Consider the following 20799-nt stretch of genomic DNA (forward strand, 5'->3'; position numbering starts at 1 on the left):
GGACAGTAGCCAGGAAAGATGGTCGCCAGAGCCGGGGTCAGAAGCCAGGAAGGATGGTCGCCAGAGCCGGGGTCAGAAGCCAGGAAGGATGGTCGCCAGAGCCGGGGTCAGAAGCCAGGAAGGATGGAGCCAGAGCCGGGGTCAGAAGCCAGGAAGGATGGAGCCAGAGCCGGGGTCAGAAGCCAGGAAGGAGTCTTGCCAAAACCGAGTCGATATCCAGGAGACCACTGAGACACTAACAGGAGCTTGTTGCAATTCAACAGACAGGACACAAATGCAAAGAGCAGCTGAAGACAGCAGGCTTAAATGTGATAAGCCACACCCTCCAGGAGGAGGAGCCGCAGAGGCTTGAAAGCAGAAGGAACCCACAATGCTTTGCAGAAACCTAAGATGGTTGGGGACGGATGGATGCCAGCACATGGAGCAGCACAAGCTCTGAGGAAAGGTAGAACCTTGACATGTACTTTGTGTATTCAGGGGTGGGCTTGTTGCCAAGTTGTCTGCAGTGGACTCCCTGATTAATAAAATCAATATCTGCGTGCTTGGCTGTTGATTAGCTTACTGTTAATTATATCACGGTTAACGGTTGGCTGTACTGTTTACCATTTGCACCATTTACGATAATGCTATTCCCTTTGCCTGTAAGTTTTCATAAAGTTATGGCTGATCAGTTATGGCCTCCTCTGAGGCCTGCGGAGGTGCTGCTGGAGAGAGCTCCATGTAAGGCCCAGAAGCCTGTCTGGGCCTACCTGCTTTGAAGTGGTTCTGAGGCTGTCCTGCCTGAGGTGGAGGAAGCTGAGCCAAGGTGAGAAGATCCAGGGGAGGCCCCTTACTGGAGAGAGCCAGGGTAAAGGCCGGTCTCCCAGAAGGACCTGGTGACTTGCTTGGAGGACACACTAGACTGTGAAAATGTGCTTGCAGTGTTGCTGGGTCGGCTTAAAAGGTTCTGTCACTATGAAGCTGGATTTTGTTCTGGACCCATGGAGTCTAAGTGATCTGTGTGGCATCTGAAACCCCTAACACTCTTCTTCCACTTTCTTTCAAGTTCAGCCTTAAAGCTTTGAAAAAGACAAAGCGGCTGGCGCCCAGTTTATGCTCTAATCTTCGTTTTCTAGCCATGGTAAATGGTAGACCTTTGGAGGTACTATCCAGTCTTCAGGAGAGTCAGGGGGGTGCTACAAGAATAATTGCAGAGAGAACACTGTGTACGAGACTTCCTTCTCATAGAACTTTCTTTAAAATAGTTGGAGACAATTTAGCAACTGACAACTTTCTAGACAGTTATTTTGGCTAGCACTCTAATGCACAACCCAAGGCACAGAGTGCAGGGTTCAGAAGAACGTAACGTACAGAGAAAAGGAGTCATGTATTTGTAACTTTAGGCCACTATTTTACTGGACGAGCCAGTAAAAATGTAACTTGTTGCCAATGTTAATTGAAAAAAAGCCCATAAGGCTGGTATTTTTCCAAGAAGAGGTGGCAACCATAAAGGGGTCTAAAGCCTGGACATTTTTTCACCTTAATGCATTTCATGGATTAAGGTAAAAAATACTGCAGTGTTTGTATCGCTCCTCTACCCACTTTAAAAAAAAAAAAAACTTACCTGAGCCTCATCTTCATCTTGCGATGTGCCCATCTGCAATAGCTGGAGCCATTGGTTCCTGCTGCTGTCAATAAAATCACATGGGGGGGGCGCCGAGCCACACTGTGTGTCTATACATGGACACAACCTAACTCGGGAGCGGACTTGAAGGTGCGTCTCCATAGAATGGTGGTGCATGGATAAGAGGAGGAGCATAGCGCACTAGCAGAGAACCCCAGAAGAGATGGTTCAGAGCCATTCTGTGCAATATCATTACAAGCATGTTTGTTTTTTGGAAAAAAAAAATGTTAAGATTTACAACAGCTTTAAAAACACACAGAGTGCAGGGGTTAGGTATATACACTATATTGCCAAAAGTATTGGGCTAGTGCCCCAAATCATTGGATTCAGGCATTACAATTACCTCCATGGTGTATAAAATTAAGCACCTATGTATGCAGACTGCTACTACAAATTTGTGAAAGAATGGGTCGCTCTCAGGAGCTTAGTGAATTCAGGCATGGTACTGTGATAGGTTGCCACCTGTGCATCCAAGTCCATTTGTGAAATTTCCTTGCTACTAAATATTCCACGGTCAACTGTTAGTGGTATAACAAAGTGGAAGCATCTGGGAACAACAGCAACTCCCAACGGCCACGTAAAAGGACAGAGCGGGGTCAGAGCATGCTGAAGTGCACAGTACGTAGAAGTCCCCAACTGTCTGCAGAGTCCATAGCTAAAGACCTCCAAACTTTGTATGGCCTTCACATTAGCACAACAGTGAGTAGAGAGCTTCATGGAATGGGTTTCCATGGCCGAGCAGCTGCATCCAAGCCTTACATCACCAAGTGCAGGGAAAAGCGTTTGATGCAGTGGTGTAAAGCACGCCACCACTGGACTCTAGAGCAGTGGAGATATGTTCTCTGAAGTGACAAATCACACTTCTCTGTCTGGCAATCCAATGGACGTGTCTGGGTTTGGCAGTTGCCAGGAGGATGATACATGCCTGACTGCATTGTGCCAAGTGTAAAGTTTAGTGGAGGAGGGGATTATGGTGTGGGGTTGTATTTCAGGAGTTGGGCTTGGCCCCTTAGTTCCAGTGAGGGGAACTCTTATGCCGTCAGCATACTAAGACATTTGAGACAATTTCATGCTCCCAACTTTGTGGGAACAGTTTGGGGATGGCCAACTCAATCTTAAATCCTATTGACTAAGACTGGGATGCCATTAAAGTTCATGTGCGTGCAAATGCAGGCGTCCCAATACTTTTGGCAATATAGTGTATAAGTAACCGTTTACCCACTGTAGAAACCGTAAACATATACTACTGGGTCAGGCATGTGCAACATACAGAGAGCAGGTGTCAGATGTAATATATATTATATATATACACACACAAAATCATGGCTGACTGGCCCTCTAGCCTTTTCAAATCCCCATGTCCATGCTACAGCTGGCAGCAAAGTGTGGTGGTGGTGGGAAGCAGCAGCATGATGTGCTGTGTCCTGTTTTATGCCACCCTCCTCCCATTTGTTTACAACAAATGTGGCTGCCCTGTAGAAACATATTAGGCAGCCACAGGAAGCAGAGAACAGACTGGATGGCAGCCTAGAGCATCAGGCAAGAGATGTGGGGCATGTGGTCTGGGTGTCTGGTGCTAGTGACTCCCATGCAGGCTGGACCTATGGCCTGGGCTTCCCCATAAGGAGGGTTGTAATCATATGGGCCTAATGCCATTGTAGTACTACCCCCTTAGGGGCCACTGGATTTTAATTTGGTCCTCCTTAGCTATGCAAGGCTAGGCAACACGCATTTTTCCACATTTGCACTCTGGAGTAGTAAACAGTCTTTGAACTTGGTTTTATGGTTTTTATTAGGGGTTAAGAACTTGGATGGGGTCTAGGGGTATATGGGATGCCCAAAGAACTGCTGAACGTGAGGACTACTTTATGTACAAAAATGTGAGTTAGCCACAGTCTCTATTGAGGAGCACCTACGCCCCTTCAGTGTACCTCCTCAGACCCTGTATAATTCCTCCTCTTCACCCAGCTGCACTGAGGGTATCCCTGGGCAAGGGGGCCCAAGAGCTGCCAAAAGAACAGTCCCGGATGAGAAACTAGTTGGGTCTTGCACCAGACCACCCTTCTCCCCTTATCCGGCCGAGGGGGTGTAAGAGTACACACACTGTCCTCTCCTGTTAACCTAGTAGGTTGGTGGCTGCCTTCAGGCCTTATGCTGGGCTGGCTCCTTCCCTACTACACAGGTTGTCCTCCCCAGGAGACACTGAGGCAGTAGAGATTCTCTTCTCCAACATCCTGCCTGTACGTAGGATCCCCTCCCTGGCTCCACACTCCAGCCTTCCTCAATCTATCTACCACCCGACTCTGCACACTTCTCCCCACTTCTTCCACACTTCTGCCCAGCCACCTGCCAGAGGATTGGCCAAGGTCCCTCAAACATGCAGATCTGGGTCTCATCCCCTCTTCCAGAAAATTTTCTGAGTTTCTGGAAGGACTCCAGATTCTCTGACCTGTAGAACCTCCCTAGCTTGTCCTGAAGTGAACTCCAGTGAAAGAAAAAACAAAAAAAACCCAAACAGCCCATCTAGCTAACCTGGAGGGTGTTACACCATGTTGATAACAGCATGTATACCCTTTAGTGGGTGCTTGAACATGAGAGCATCAAAACAGAAAAATAGGAAATTGCACATTCATGCTGCTCTTGAAAATGGTGGCCATTATGCCTATCATTGTCCACTGGTATTTTTAGGGTAAAGCACTTGTGTTTTTAATTTGGAAAAATAAAAGTCAAGGAAAAAAAAAATAATTTGGCTGTGAATAAACCCCAACCTGCTGCACTGCTTGAACTCTCCTAACAAGACAAATAACTTTGCACAAGAAGATCTACATAGTTCCGTAGTCCTGCTTCATAAGAGACAGATTTGCAGTAATTAACACCTTTATCCTCTATTTTGCTGCATTGCCGGCTCATCCTGTACCAGCAGCCTCTATGTCTAAAGTAGACCATTGACATTTGGAGCAGGAAGATTACTATTACACTGTGGGGTTGATTTACTAGCTTGTTCAATTAAGCTTTGACAAAAAAAAACAAAAAACAAAAAAAAAACCTGTAAGCGGATTGGTTTCTATGAGATACACATACATACGTGCACACGCACACACTCTTCAAAATCAACCTACCAACAGTCTCAAAGTAATATATAAAAAGTATCCCAACTGAAAAAGTAGCGAACTAGGAGTAGATGACTTAAGGAGTCCTGCTCTTGGACTCACAGTACCCTACTGGACTCATTCTGTATGCAGAAAATCCAGCATATTAAATAGGTTATTAAAGAGACCTGAACATCCAGTTACACAAAAATGTCCCAAAATTGTCTAGAACGGTGGTCACAACAAGTAGATTGCGATCTACCAGTAGATCGGGATCTAGGCTTACTGACCTTCCACCCCAGAGCATCAGAGTGCAATGCAGGGGGACTACTTGTAAAGCTGGAGCTGTAGTAGGAAGCAAGAGCCACATAGTTCCATGCCTCCACTGTAGTGCTCACTCTAGAGTTAGCCAACTGCACTCCACCTCTTATCCCGGCTAGCAGTCTCCAGAGTGGTGCCAGCAGCAGGAAAGAAATCTTCAGGTCAGTGTGAAGCAATACATTGGGCATAATAGAATAGGGCTACTATCACACTGATGCGCTTCGGTTTGCCCATACCACGGGTCCAGTACAGTGTACCTGCAGCTTTCCGATGGGTTTGCTGTGCTTAGCCATATACTTCTATTATATCCTGCGGGTTTGGTGCACTTTCTGAAAGCGCACCAAAACTCCTAAAGGCAGGAAATTTGGTGTACTTTCAGAAAGTGCACCAAACCCGCAGGATATAATAGAAACCTATGGCAAAGCGCACCTAACCCAGGAAAGTCACAGATGCACTGCGCTGCACCCACAGTGCAGGTAAACCACACATCAGCGTGAAAGCAGCCTTATAGGGGCTCAGAACAGCAAGACGTAATTTACATTTGTAGTTTGGGGGGTGGTAAAACCCCATAGTTAAGATGGTTTTTTACCACCAGTTACACCAAAACCCCATAGTCAAGACGTGTTTTTAACCACCCTTGCCCCAACCGCACACCCTTTAGCTGCAGTGGCCAGGGTTGTACATGTAGCAGCCGCTGCAGGAGTTGTACACCTTGTCATGGTCGGTAGGTGTAGCACCTGCCAAGCATGACCCATTCAAGTGAAAGAGGCTGTTCTGCAAGTGCCCTGCAACCCCAGAAGGGGTTATAGCAGGCAGAGTTGTGTTGCTTTCTCACCACCTGCTTTAACTCCCTGGACCCTGCAGAAGCATGCAGTTGCGGGGCGCTTGCAAAGTGGCCCCATTTACTTGAATGGGCTGCTACTGGCAGGCAGTAGCAGCCACCAAAAGCAACAGGCGGTCTAATTCCTGCTGTGACACGTGTACACTTTTGGCTGATGCCTCAGCACCTAAAGGGGGTAGGGATTGAGGGTGGTAAATGTGACTGGTTTTTAACCCCCCCAACTGTACATGTGAACAAGCCCGAAAAAGTGTCACTGAGCAGACACAACTGCTCCTCTGAAAAAAGATCGGAGTGTGGTATGTTGCCTACCCACCACCTGATTTAAACCCATGATTGCCCTACAATGCATAGAATTGCAACATGGTCGTAGGGCAATTAGAGGTTTAAATCAGGTGTGAGTTGTTGACACTGTGCCTGGTGATCTTTGACTTCTCCTATGTTGTTCAGGTAGATCTCCACCTCTTTAGGGTTGGCTACTCCTGGTCTAGAATAACCGTGACAATGCTTAGCATACTTATATAGGGATAATGAATAAAATGCTTTACCTACAAAGTAGCTTATCTGCATTACAACAGAATTAGATCAGCAGCTGTAGTGAGATCCCTACAAGTGCTATGAAGGTAAAACGAATAGCAGCAAGCAGGCCTGAATATTTTACACGTCAGCATGGCATAGTGATGTCAATGACCAAAGTCACTGGCAAAGCCGCAGATACAAATACACAGAACTACACTTATTTATCTGAACAACGGTATTCGAATTCCAAATGATGCCATGACCTTGAAAAACTATTTTCCAGATATTAGATTTGCATACCAAGGTTTGACCAGGTATGCACTCTGATTTTCGAATAATAGATTTAAAAGGCTGCGTACAATTCAGTTTTAGGATGATGGAAAACGTGTATGACTGATGCTATGTCTGTGTAGATGACTGACTGTTGCAGAATAATGGTGAATAATGTATATGAAAACATGGCTTTTTTTACTTTATAAATGGCCAAACATACACATCAAGGGCCCTGTTAATAAAACTGTTGATTTAGCATGACCGAAAGGAAAGGACTTACCGCAATCCTTAGTATCGAGGCTTTCACAGATGTCCATTTGTCCAGTCTTCGGTCAATGACTAAGATAAATCCAATTCCCGCATCTTGTAAACTAGACGTAGAATTAGAAAGAAGGAGAGAGAGAGGCTGCAGTTATTATTCCACGTGTGGATGCTGCTTCCTCACTATGGTGCAGCTTTTTTAACTCTCTCCCTACTGAGCAAACCTAAGTACAGAAGCTGAAATAAAATTACAAGGCTTTACACAGGCTCAATGCCACCTTTCCGTGTGGGGTCCATGGAGCTGGTTTTACATGACCCGTGCAATGTCATTTATTCCATTTTTGTTCAATCTGCAGCAGCCTGCATCCCCTTGATTTTCCTCCCCATCACCACCATTCTTGCAAATGGTCTTCCCATACAGAATTGTCTCATCCTCAAAAGCAAATGATGCATGTCCACACAGATGCATTAATTACACAGCTGTTACGACCCAGTATTTAGCCTTCATCTTCCACCTTGTTACAGCATCCGTTGATGCTGCACCAGCACCATCAGTCTATTTGTACTAAGGGTTGTGGATCCACCTTAATCACAGCAACATTATATGGCTGGTTACGGAGAAGGAGGTACGAGCCAGATGCAAAGCTGCCTTCACTGCTGACTGAAGAAATGACCTTTGTTTTTTCTCCTTTCTGCTCTGTTTAGCTGCATATGCTGTAGACATGGTGCATGACTAGCCCTATATCAGCTTCTAGTCGAAGAAGCAGGGAAATAGTGCAGTGCCAGCATCTGACTGGGGGTGGGGGCCAATCACAGCAGCCTGGAAGAAGGAAAACGCTGAAAGGCTGACAAGAATAGCGAATAGTAAATACATTGCGGGAGATAAAGATTGGAGCATAGGAAAGGCTTCTCCGACTAAAATAAGCAACAGTGCTGAGAAGAGCCATTGCTGATGACTGTTGCTGAAAGATTAGGATAACTCAATACAACCTATTTTATTTCAATACGTAATAAAAATACGGCAAGGAAGGAAAATGGTAAAATAGAACTGCCATGCAGTTTATGACTAGAATTCAGATATCCATCTGTGCATAAAAAAAAAACACCAAAAAACAAAAACTACTAAACAAAATATATACTATAAAACCAAAACTGCTCTTAGGCTCCATTCACACTAGGGCGCTTCAAATCATGTGCAGAACAAGCGAGATTCTACCCGCGATTTGAAACATGCTGTGAAAACGTGCATTCATGTGTTCAGGTGCCATTCATTTCAATGGCACCTGAAAACGCAGAGTGTTTTTTTGCCACGATCACGGCGCAATTTTCCATGCGACAAATGTGGTGCAATCGTGCAAACAAAATCGCAGGACGCACAACACCGAAAAAAGGTTCTGGTACCGTTTTTGGGCATAGTGTGTTCCACGGTTTAGTTTCAGTTGTAGTATCAGGGAAGGAAATGCTCCAGAGTAGCTCTTTTCAAGCTGAGCTAATCAAAATGAATACAGCTGAAAGTCAAACAGCTTTTTGTGCCATTGAGAAGGTACAACTACAACTGACGGAGTTTACAAGCCATTGCTGGTGGGGGGGGTTGATCCTTTTTACAACTCAGTGATTGCATTTATTAATTTTTTAAAAAGTTTTCTGATATGTTGGTGTTCTATCTTTTAAATGCAGCTGGATAAAACGAAGACTGTGCCTATTCTCATTGCAGGCTGCAAAGCAAAACAATTTGAGTTTTTAGTTATTCTAAAAGATTGTACAATCAGAAAGCAACAAAGTTTGCCTATAGCTGAACTAAAGCCGGCCATAGATGAGTAAAAAACCGAACAAAATTTATGTTGATCATCGAATTGTTCGCTTTTTTGCATTGTTAGCGTGCTAGTTGTGACACGATTTTTGTGCTGCAATTGAAACTGCCCAAAACCAACATGCTGGATTTTTTTTTTTTTTTTTAGAGAAAGAATCTGGTGCAGCTGTACATAGTAATCAATCAGCTTCCAGGTTTTATTGCCAAAGCTTAAGGGTGGCCATAGACTAATCGAAAACCAAATGTTCGGTCAATCAAAAAATTAAAATGGCTCATATGGTTGCGCCATCATTTAATTTTTCTAAAAAACAAAAAAAAAAAAAAACTAGTATGTTGGATCAGGCACTTTCGATCGTGGCTCACATCTCTGCTGTTCTTGCAATGTAAAGTAACTACTGGGATAACTGAAAGGATTTATACTGTATATGTCAATCACCTGGGTTTCTGTAAAAAGTTAAAAGGCTTTCATTGTGTGGACTCTTTCCCCTAACCTCAAGATGGGGTTGTCTTCTGGAATAGAACAGGTGCTTGGCAAGGCTGCTACTGGGGTTGACTGTCACAAGGTCTGAGAAACGTATGGAAAGGATAGGGCTACTGGGTGGTGCTGGTTAGGCCAGGCTGGGGCTATCCTTTTTTGTATTGGTGCTCAGGTGAGAACCCTGTGCCCATAGCACCGCAGAGAGTCTAAGGCACAGGTGTCATAGTTTGGCAACAGCTGGAGGGCCGTCAGTTTAAGTCCCATGAGGCATTGCAAGATTGACAGTTACAAGCATGACTCCCAAAGGTAGAGGTATGATGGGACCTGTAGTTTCGCAACAGCTGGAATGTCGCCAGTTTGACATCCCTGGTCTAAGTGGACAAACCTCTGTTGGGCACAGTCAAAGAGAACATGTCTTTCCCACCACATGGCAGTACATGTGGAGGACATGCAGACCAGCATGTGGCTAGGCTGCAACACAACAGTCACAGGGGATACACCATGCCATTTACTTGAACAGAAAACCTATTCATATATGAAATGCTTTTATTCTCACTGCCAAAAAAATTAAAACTGCGTTCAAAGTGGCATAATAAAGCCATTATCAAAAACACAGCTGGACCATATCATGCACTCCGAGGTGAGAATATTCATACAGGAGCCATCAGCCGATGTTGGGGAAATGGTGAAACCCAATGAAAGATTTTTCAGCCAGCTTCTATTCTCACCAGTGTTGCACCAGTACTGGTATAAAAATGCACACCACATTTGATACCTTTAACCAGCTTCAGTATTCCAAAGGAAACGGTCAATAAAGCTACAAACACTTGTACGGTGCTTATGGCTCGTTCTTTGTTTGTTTTCAAAATGCGTGTATGTTAGCCCCGGAAAATACTGTACAATCAGGAACCAGCATAAGGAAAAATCTAAGCTCTGCCAACACAGACATTGCACAGTATGGTGTCATAGCATCAAAATGTAAAGACATTATTGTCAGACTTATTAAAACCAGCAATGCTCAGCACACAAGCCAAGGCCAGCACACACGCACCAGCCTGTGCTTTGGAAGGAAATTCAGCTGGGGGTGATTTATGAAAAAAAGGATTAAAAAGTGAACTTTTGTTATACACTGATCTCCATGAAAATGAAACATCAGTTCTGCTTTACTTTTGTATCAACTGACCCTTGTTCTTCCACCGAAGAGCTTCAACTTCAGTTTCTGGCAACCCACAGCTCCAGTGTTCATCAACAGTTCTATGAAGCTGGCAGCACTGTTAATCAAAGGCTTTCACTGTGTATAAGTATATACACTGAAGGCAAAACCAAGATGTATTATGAAACATATAGAGCATTTTTACATTACTCCAACAAAACTGGCTCTGTTGTCATAGGGTCCTGCAAAAAGCCCAGGACAAAACCGCTGCTGTCTGGTCCCTTCAGGCTAATGTTTCTATTAAAGGCTTGCCTCTAGGAAAAACTGGGGATATTCTCTATCTGCGCACGAGCTGTCACATACAATCTCTGCAAAAGCAAAACTGGAACGCCTGCAGTGCACTTTCACAGTGACATACTTATATGTTTCGACACTCTGCAGTACCCTGAAACACAGCTCGTTTTTGTGCTTTGCATTTTAATTTTATATTTTGCACAACTGTGTCTAATTCAATATAGAATCTATTTTAAAATGTATATCTCAGTTACATGTAATCAACACAATGTACACAAAATTCAACTATATAGAATTGGTAGGTTGGAGTTAGTTGTACAAAGATTGCGACAAGGATTGCCCTAATATAGGAAACGTATGCCATGCAAATTAGTCCATGTTATATAACAGGCTCCTGCAAGCTCTTAGGACACCTTTTACATGCATGGCTTGAATTTTTACATGTGCATTTAAGAACTATGGCCACTCATTAAAAATTATGTTCTACAGCAGCACTTAAGTGCATTTTCCCTTACAATTTTCTCTTAGTCCCCCTATGAAGCCCCACAAATGTATGTTGAACTTACCAGTGAAGTCCACCTGATGCAGCTTCCTGTGATTGGGTGGAAAGCATGCTTCACTGATATTTAGTTCAGAGCAGAGTTGCCTTTCTTATGTAGGCTGTGCCTACTTGCACTACAGTGGGAAGAAAACGGTTGCAAGGGGTATAACTATTAGTGCTGTCACTGCTGATTCATAGTAGCTGGTCAATCAGGTCCTGGTCACACTTAGTCCTTCCCACTGCTTCCTGGATTGACAATACTGCCCCTGTTGTTGAAACCTTCCCACTGTAAGGTGCAATGTCTGAGAGGATATGAGACACAATGGAGGATTCAACTTAATCAGGGAAGGTTAAAGCCAGCCATGGATGGATCAAATCTCGTCCAGCTGAGCAGAGACTGGCTGAAAGTCAATCCTTCTATGGGCAGGCTGGTCATACCCAAGTCAATCCACCAATCGTCTTGGGTACACAGCCGGTTGGATTTTTTACGTGCAATTACTGCTGGCGGCTATAGCAGTAATTGTGTTCTGCTGGCTAGGAAGGTTCCCTGCTGGCAGAACACAATAGCGCTGCGGGAGGGATTCTCCCATCAACACTGACTGTGTTGATTGGGGAAACAAGCGATCCTTCCTTTCTTCCATCTGTGGTGGAAGGAAAGAAAATCAAATCATCTTTGGCTTACCTAAGGAAGTATTTATTTGTTTACTTTTTGAGTATTGTGCATCATAAACTAGATTTGGTACCTGTATAGACCTGTCATGCTGGAGCTTTTAGGCTGGCCATACATTATACAATTTTCTTGTTCAATTTCCTTAGATTTACCTTCAACTATGTAGTGCAAGGACCTGGCTGATTGCATATAAATGGAAAGTGTTTAGGTTTGACCTCATATTATATGTTTTTGGTAAATCTAAAGGAAAATTGTACAAGAAAACTGTATAATGTATGGCCAACATTAGTTGTACTTTAACCCCCCACACCCCTACGAAAAAACAGTTTACATTTGATGTCCTTGTCTGTTCATAATCTACTGATTGTGATGTAGTTACAGTCTGTTGTATATGTTCTAAGCACCCAAGCTTTACATAGAAATTATAACTATTCAAATTTCGGAGTGGCTGTGGTATTCTGTTGGAATCATTTGGAATACCTGTCCTGAGGACACATATTTGTGGTTTGTTTTCATCATTAAAACATCACCTACTGTCAGTGCAACCGTTTAAGAAATTATCAGCTGAAGAATCTTCCAAAACTGACATTTCCAGGATGGTCGATCTCCCGGTTTCCTGCTGCACTCAGTGGTTCCTCCCTCTGACCAATACATCACAAAAACACAGTAGTGACATAGTGGATCCACGGGATGAACCAAAAGGACACATTAGGAGACCAGAAATCCTATATTTGCTAAAGTTTGGGTTAGGGTTTGAGTTTCTGGGTTTTCTGTTTGGCAGGCTTCTTAGGTCGGACTCACTGAACCTGGGGTTATAAAAAGGGACAGTATTCCAGGGCCTAAGGCTCTTGCCGTGAATCCTTGGCCTGAAAGAGAATGGCGTTACATCTTTCTTCCATCTTGGGATCTGCAGTAATGTAGGAAGCTACTGAAGTCTGGGGTTCTCCCCGAAGACATCAGCTGCTGCACTGTGCCGATGCCAATGGACTGACCACTGATGGACTTTACCTTTTGCAGGTATTCTGGGGTAGCACAAAAGCCTGAGTTAGGCTTTAGGGATGTAGGGAAGAGCTGTTCTTGTGCATGGGGACTTTTTTGCACTTTCTAAATAAAGCATTGAAAACATGGTTTTCTGCCTGGCCAGACGTGTAATGCAAGTAACTGGCACAATTTACACTTTGCTCACAGCTTTGGGTCACTAGGCACATTGGGGTATGAAAACAGTACTTAAAGAGTTATCCTGGTGTAGCACAGCAAGTGATTACCAAGGGTAACATAAGTTAACAGTCAGTCAAGCACCCTGTCGTTGGTGTGTGCCTGTTGCAGGTGGGATGGCCTGCAGCAGCGAAGAATACAGTTGCAAAAAAAAGTATGTGAACCCCTTGGGATTACGTGGAGTTTTGCATGAATTGGGCATAAAATGTGCTCTGAACGTCATCTATGTCACAATAGAAGAACATAATATACACAAACATTAGATGTTGCCATGGTTTAATTGCACATACCATGTTAACATTCACAGTGCAGGGAGGAAAAAGTATGTGAACCTTTGGACTTAATAACTGGTTGACCCTCCTTTGGCAGCAATAACCTCAACCAAACGTTTCCTGTAGTTGCAGATCAGACCTGCACAACGATCTGGAGTAATTTTGGACGTATAGTGTAGCGCTCATAACAAATAATAAATACTAAATCTCTTGATACTAAATCGCCTGATCTCCCTTATCCACAACTTGCAGAATCACCGAACGCCTTCTCTGCTTCTAACGGTAGATGGGGATTCATGTGTGAAGTCTTACAAAAATGGGTATTGTGGGATGGCTACAAACAGCCATTATGACATTATACTCATCCCCATCAGCTAGAGTACTCACAGAAGGTATACTATCAAGACCATTCGACATCACGAATGGTATCCGACAAGGCTGTCCACTATGGACTTGTAAATCACTAATCTCATTTTGGAACAACATATTCAAAGTAATATCCAAAATAATAGGCAATACAATTAAACCTGACCCAGCACTAGCCTTATTTCACATTGGTCTAGACAAGTACCCCCCAGAGGTACGCACAATTATCATACACTTACTATATGCAGAAAAAAACATTACCAAACTATGGAAATCAACAGTGATACCATCCTTATCCAAAGTAATCAAAGATCTGAACACTCAATGCAAGATGGAGAAGAGATTTTCATTAAATCACTTCTCCATCTCCATATTCTGAAAGTCTTGGGCTTCATGGTCAAACAACCCCAGATGTAAAAGAACAATTCTGACAAATGTATTACCTCTTGTAAAATTTGAGGTACGTTGACTGGCTTAACTTGTTCATCTTATCCTTCTTGTCACCTCCCCCCCTCCCCCAATTTCCCTAGGCTCCCAGTGTACAAAACTGAATAACCCTACCTCCTCTAAGTACAGGTCCAGCTACCAGACTATTATTGCATAATCACAACAAATATACTGCTTCATAAGACTGTACAATTATGAAACTGTTTGTTCCTCCTTGTTATAACCTGTAAAATCTAATAAAAACAAATTTAATATAAAATGTAAAAAAAAAAAAAAAAAATGTAGGCGTTATCCCAATATGGCTGCAAAAGGAGCAAATATAAGTAAAGCAATTTTTAGTTTTAATATCTGTAAATGGACTGTTCTGATACAGATAATGAAAATTGTATGACCTATCTTTACTTACATGATTAAATAGGATTTATCTTTAAATTATTTTTTGTCTCAGTACTACAATTAATTTCCCAAGTTTCCTATGTAGGAATCTATCCATATGCAATCTAGTTGAAATCTTTCTATGGCAATTATTTTCCCCAGTATGATTGTATTTAGAAGATTAAACTAATAATTAAATTGACATTGGAGGAAGCAGCTGTATCTTTGCATGTAGGGAGACGTGCTGCCCCTACATCATTGATTGTATGGCCCAGGGAAAGTACATATAAAGCACATTCACTGCTGGTCTGTGCTGAGCTTAGCCTATTATAGTCTGACCAGAGCCACCTGTCTACCTCCCTAAAGGTGTACAGTATTCTATTCAACTGATTTCATCTGTCACAATACACCAAGGATGCAGCAGTCTTACTCTAATAGCGTGGGGAAAATAATTTTTTGATCCCGTGTAGATTTTGTAAGTTGCCCACTTACAAAGAAATGAAGGGTCTATAATTTTTATCATAGGTGTATTTTAAATGGTAGAGACAGACTATCAACCAAAATTTTAGAAAAAACACGATACAAATGTTATAAATGGAGTTGCAGTTCAGTGAGTAAATAAGTATTTGATCCCCTACCAACCAACAGTAATTCTGGCTCCCACAGACTGGCCATCAGCAAGAAGCTTGGTGAGAAGGAGATAACAGAGAGCGATTATTCGCAAATGGAAGAAATGCAAAATAACCAATAACAACCCTTGGTCTGGAGCTCCATGCAAAAATTTGCCTTGGGGGGTAAGAATGATCATGAGAAAAGAGAGGGGTGAGCCCAGAAGCAAATGGGAGGAGATTGTGAATGATCGCAAGGCAGTTGGAACTACATTCACCAAACAAACCATTGGTAACAAAATATGCTGCCAAGGATTGAAATCCTTCAGCGCCCGCATGGTCCCCCTCCTCAAGAAGGCACATGTACAGGCCCGTCTGAAGTTTGTCAATGAAGATCTAAATGATTCGGAAACAAACTAGAGGGAAAACCCTCAAAGAAAATGGGACTTTAAAGGCACTGTACTCGTACAGGTCATAGTAGAAAAAACAATAACATTGGTTCACATAAAAATGGTAGGAAATTCCATATCCATTGTATACAAAACTTTCTTAAAAGCATAAAAGAGCTTAAAAAATGATAGTGTCCCACAGGTAATTTCCGATGTGTTTAGCAGTTTACATCTGCTTCATCATCAGGGACCTTTCGGGACTGTTCAAGAGAATTGTTTTCAAAGTTATTACATGACCATAAAATCATTCAAGTAAATAAACATTACATTTCTAATTTACAAAAGCTTACCACCACATCTATTTGAATCACAGTTATCACTACTTCCTGAGAGGCCCTATATCTGTAGTTGGAACGTAATGTAACGTTGGATGTAAATGTAGTGATGTGATAATTTCTTTGCCCATTTTCCAGTGTATACTTCTATTATGCAGTGTTTGTTTTGCCCTTTTCCAATATGGCTGCTATGTTCTCTGGGCACAGAGGATGAGGTCATCAGAGAGCGCACTTGTGAAAAAAGAAGGAAGTGTGGATTTCCTGAGAGAGAGCTCAGACTAAGTGTTGCAGCCTCCCCTCACTGAGAAGCGCAGAAAAGACTGTTAATGCTTTAATGTTCCTGTTTGGAAGATACTTTATGTTGGATGGTTCACTGAATGTTATTTCTTCAATACATGGACTTTCATATACAATGCTGTGTGGATTACGGTCTATGTGGATTATGCATTTCTCAGTTGGGATTTCATTTGTTATCTACAAGCCCCAATTGAGTGGAGGCACTAGCACTTGTTAGAGATCTTGTCCTGATCACACAGATTATAAGGGCTCTGCTCCTAAATACTGTACAGGTGACGCATTTATACCCCAGTAGCCGCAAAGAGTGTACAAATAGTGCTACATAATAAATCTAACAGAAGGAATAAAAAAAAAAAAAAAAAAAAGTTTGGCCGACTATGACCTTAAGAACACCATCCCTACAGTCAAGCACAGGAGGTGAAAACCTTATGCTTTGGGGCTGTTTCTTTGCTAAAAAGGTACAGGCTAACTTTGCCACATTGAGGGGTCAATGGACGGGCCATGTATTCTAAAATCTTGGATGAAAACCTTCCCTCAGCCAGAACACTGAAGATGGGTCTTCCAGCATGACAATGACCCAAAACATTCCAAGGCAACAAACGAGTGATTCAAGAAGAACATTAAGGTCATGGAGTGGCCTAGCCAGTCTTCAGACCTTAACCCTATAGAAAATTTATAGAGGGAGTCAAAACTTCGAGTTGCCAAGTGACAGCCAAGAGACCTTAAGGATTTAGAGAAGATCTGTAAAGAAGAGTGAACCAAATTCCCACCTGAGATGTGTGCAAAGCTGGTAACCAACTACAAGAAAGGTCTTACCTCTGTGCTTGCCAGCAAGGGTTTCTCCACCAAGTACGAAGTCATGTGTTGCTTGGGGATCAAATACTTACATTTTACTCACTGAACTGCAACTCAACATATAACATTTGTATCATGTGTTTTGTCTGGATTTTTGGCTGATATTCTGTCTCTATCATTTAAAATACACATATGATAAAAACTATAGTATATTACACTAAGCACTATACTTCCCACATCACACCACCGCAGTGCCATAGATTTCCTACCAAGCAACACTGAGTGCCCATTGCATAGTCCCTAATGAAAAATTACACTAAATGTACTTCAACTGGGTATCATTTAGTGACTATAGACATCAAGGCCCCATCCACACCATTAAAAAAGCACATGCTGTAAAGCAGAATAGAACTGTGTTCTATGAAGTAATGTTGTGCAACCAGGCAGTTTAGATCTCTACAGTGCTTTGCGCATCGGTGTGACAAACAAGCCATGTCTGTTTTTCTGTGAGTTTATTTGCTGTGATTCCCAATAAGAAAAATGAAATACTAGTAAATGCACTACAACACACAAAAAAAAAAAAAAAAAAAAAAAATGGACAAAAGTGGACATGGATAGTTGTGAATCTGGCCAAATTAAGACATCAGATGGACAGTTGAGTCGCAAGACTTTGCACGGCCTTCGGGACCTGGCAAAGCCCTGTGGTGCATGTGCGTATGCACCAAGGTTCACATGCATGCACAGAAAATAGGAGGTCCTTGACCTCGTCTGTACAGTCCCTGCATGCATTTGCAGGGAAACCCACACAAGCGCAACAGTACTGAAGCCCAGTTGAACCCTTCAGCACATATGCGTATTTGTGTGCAACGTCATTCTCGCTTAGACTATAGAGAAAGTGCTGCCTCGCAGCACAAAAAAAAATTAATAATAAAGCAGTCAAAAAATCCAGCTGAAGAGAGGAAAGGGGCTGAAGCCAGGTGCACACACTGTCTTTTGAAGGTCCGTTTTAATTAAATTAACAATGTCGTGGGATTGTTTTCGGGGGATTTAAAGTGCAACCACCAATGATTGGGAAGGGGGGGGGGGGTGCTGAAAGATTACTTTGGAGGGTTTGAAATACCACTGACCACTAATGTTGTGGGACTGATAGGATGGGGGGTTAAAGTGCTGCTGACCACCAATGATGGGGGTGGGGTCATAAAATGCCACTGGCCATCAATAAATGTAGGAATGTTTTGGGGGATTTTTATTCATGATCTAGGTTTTACTAAGTGATCAGTGTGAAAGCCAACCACAACCTTTCACAGTGATCATGCGATCAAGAGTCATTCTTCCATCTCCCAGTCATAAGTACAAGACCAGGAGTGGTCAGTGACAGTTTGATATCCATTCTGGAAGTGTTATGGAGCATGCACAAATGCCAGTGCACATATAAAATGGTACCTCCGAATAAGGCCTACCTTTGTGACGCGCAAATATGCGTTATACCAGCGTAAATGGGTTAGAGGCCAAGTGCACCTTTTTTTTTTTTAACCACTTCAATACCAGTATGACTCCTCGTTTCCAATAAATTGTGGCAAAAATTAGATCTTGGGATGTCCACTTTCCAAAAAGGGGTAATTTGGGGAGTGCTTGTACTGTCTTGACATTTTTATTTGATATGTTTTATACTGGATAGTAAAGGGAAACCTTTTTTTTCCCCAGAAATGTCTCTTTTTTTTTTTCATTTGTAGATCAAAGGAAAAAAAACAGTTGTTAATAAATACCACCAAAAGAAGGTTCGATAGGTCTTAAAAAATATATTAAATATATTAATTTTATTTGGGTACAGTGTTGCATGACTGGGTAGTTGTCAGTGTAACTATGACCACACTGAAAACTGAAAAATGGCCTGAACAGGAAGGGGATGAAACAATCCAGTCCTTAAAATGTCTAACATGCTTACAAGTGGGACTTGCTTAGTAAAATGTGCCTTTGGATCACTATATCTAACAACTAGATTCAATACCATTTTAATGGAACTACATTAACCTCTTTTTACCTGTTGGGTGGTAGAAAAGCCAAATTTAATTGGTGCACAGAGGGTTGTGGGCATTTCTTGGACAGGGTCAAGCCATTTACTATGAATATGCATTAACCAACTCTGTTCCAAATTCTTCAGAAAAAAGAAACCTACAGTATGTCTAAATGAGCAACAAGCTAAACATTTCTGTACACGATGCCTTACCTACATATCGCTGTAGTAGTCCATGTACTTTATGACTTATCTATATTATTGCTGTAGTAGTTCCTGTACTTTATGACATCTATATATTGTTATAGTAACTCGTGTAAATAATTTTTTATCCATAAACTTTTACTATGATCAACAGGTTTTACTGACTACCAGTTTTTTATATATATGGTACAGGAAAGTAAAACCGGTTAGCTACCCTACTCACAAGTTCCAGGTATTTCTCCAATGGTGAGCATCTTTTCTAGCATGTACTGTAAAAACCAAATTAGAGATTCTGTCCTATTCAATCGAATTTTAAAAATGTGTGAATCGTGAATGTAAGTAGTTTGAGTCTTGAGGGAAATAATTTATAAATAGACAGTTCAGATGCCATGCATTTTTTGGAACAGAACTATATGTAGATATTATAAAATTACATGCAATATTAGTGATGTGTGAAGTTAAAGGGCATGTCCACATTATATTAAAAGCTGCAATAAAAAGAAACTCCAGGTGTAACAGCAGACAATGCCTAGATAATGTAAAATTCACAAAGAAAAAAAAAGAAGAGGTAATGACAGAAGACATTATTTGACCTGTATTTATGCCAGCTATTGTAAGTGAATTGAAGGTGTACGTTTTGTTTTTGTTTTTTTTTTGCTTATATGAAATGCTGATATGAGCTGAGAGCTTAGCTAACGTTAGCTGCTGTTTTTGGCTTTTGGGTTTTTTTTCTCTACAGTCATTAAACTCCCCAGCATGTTATCCTATGTGTCCATGTACACATAGACTAATCAGTGTTTTTTTGGCAGGGGCATTTTCTGGCTGGAAAAAAAAACCCAAATGTAGTGGGTTTCTAGAGGAGTTTTTTAGCTGTAAAAATGCTCGAACGCTGAAAAACGCGGCAAAACGCCACAAACTGTTTTTGGACTTTTTTTGGTAAAAGAATAAATGCTAAAAAAACAAAACAAAATAAAACAAAACAAAAAAAAACAAAAAAAAAAACAAAAAAAAACGCCAAAACAACGTTAACCGCTAATGCAAAAACTCTGAAAAACTCAGGGTTTTTTTAACGTGGCTTTACACAGCTACGTTACCAGCGTTATTAAAACGCCCAGTGTGCATGGAGCCTTGTAGGTGACTTTCTCCCATTGTTGGAAACACAGATTTAGATGTCAAATCTCAAATTAATGAAATCCATGGCTTCTTCACATTCAGCCCTGGTTCACACTGATGCAGTGCGGAATTTGCAGCGTTTTCAGTGCGAATTCCACACTGCATCAGAATCATACCCCGTTCATGCGAACCGCTGCGGGTGTGTACGTCAACACCTCGAAAGTGGTCCGCAAAAAGCAGCGCGATTTGCAGAATCGGATCGCATAGGTGTTATTACCTATGCAATCCAATTCTAGTGCGGACCCAAAAAAAGGTCCTGCACATTTTTGGTGCGGGTACAGTGCGAATACAGCCATACAAAATGTATGGCTCCAATCGCACCGCACACAATTCACATGTGATTTGCACAGGAATGCGGTACGGTTCCTGTGCAAATCACATGCAATATACTGCACCACA

The 20799-nt window shown here is 42.1% G+C and overlaps 1 protein-coding gene across 4 annotated transcripts in view; it reads right to left on the reverse strand.

Annotated features, from left to right (window-relative positions):
- Positions 1 to 20799, reverse strand: part of MCF2L (MCF.2 cell line derived transforming sequence like) — a 249336-nt gene that overhangs the window by 82237 nt on the left and 146300 nt on the right. For all 4 annotated transcript variants that reach the window (XM_089693565.1, XM_089693564.1, XM_089693563.1 and 1 more), the window contains one exon: positions 6984 to 7074. In XM_089693565.1, coding sequence (XP_089549691.1) covers positions 6984 to 7074 — 91 coding nt within the window. The remainder of the gene's footprint in view (positions 1 to 6983; positions 7075 to 20799) is intronic.

Source organism: Staurois parvus, unplaced genomic scaffold (genome assembly GCF_062004578.1).
Source record: "Staurois parvus isolate SC_StPar_1 unplaced genomic scaffold, SC_StPar_1.0 ptg000634l, whole genome shotgun sequence".
NCBI lineage: Eukaryota > Metazoa > Chordata > Amphibia > Anura > Ranidae > Staurois > Staurois parvus.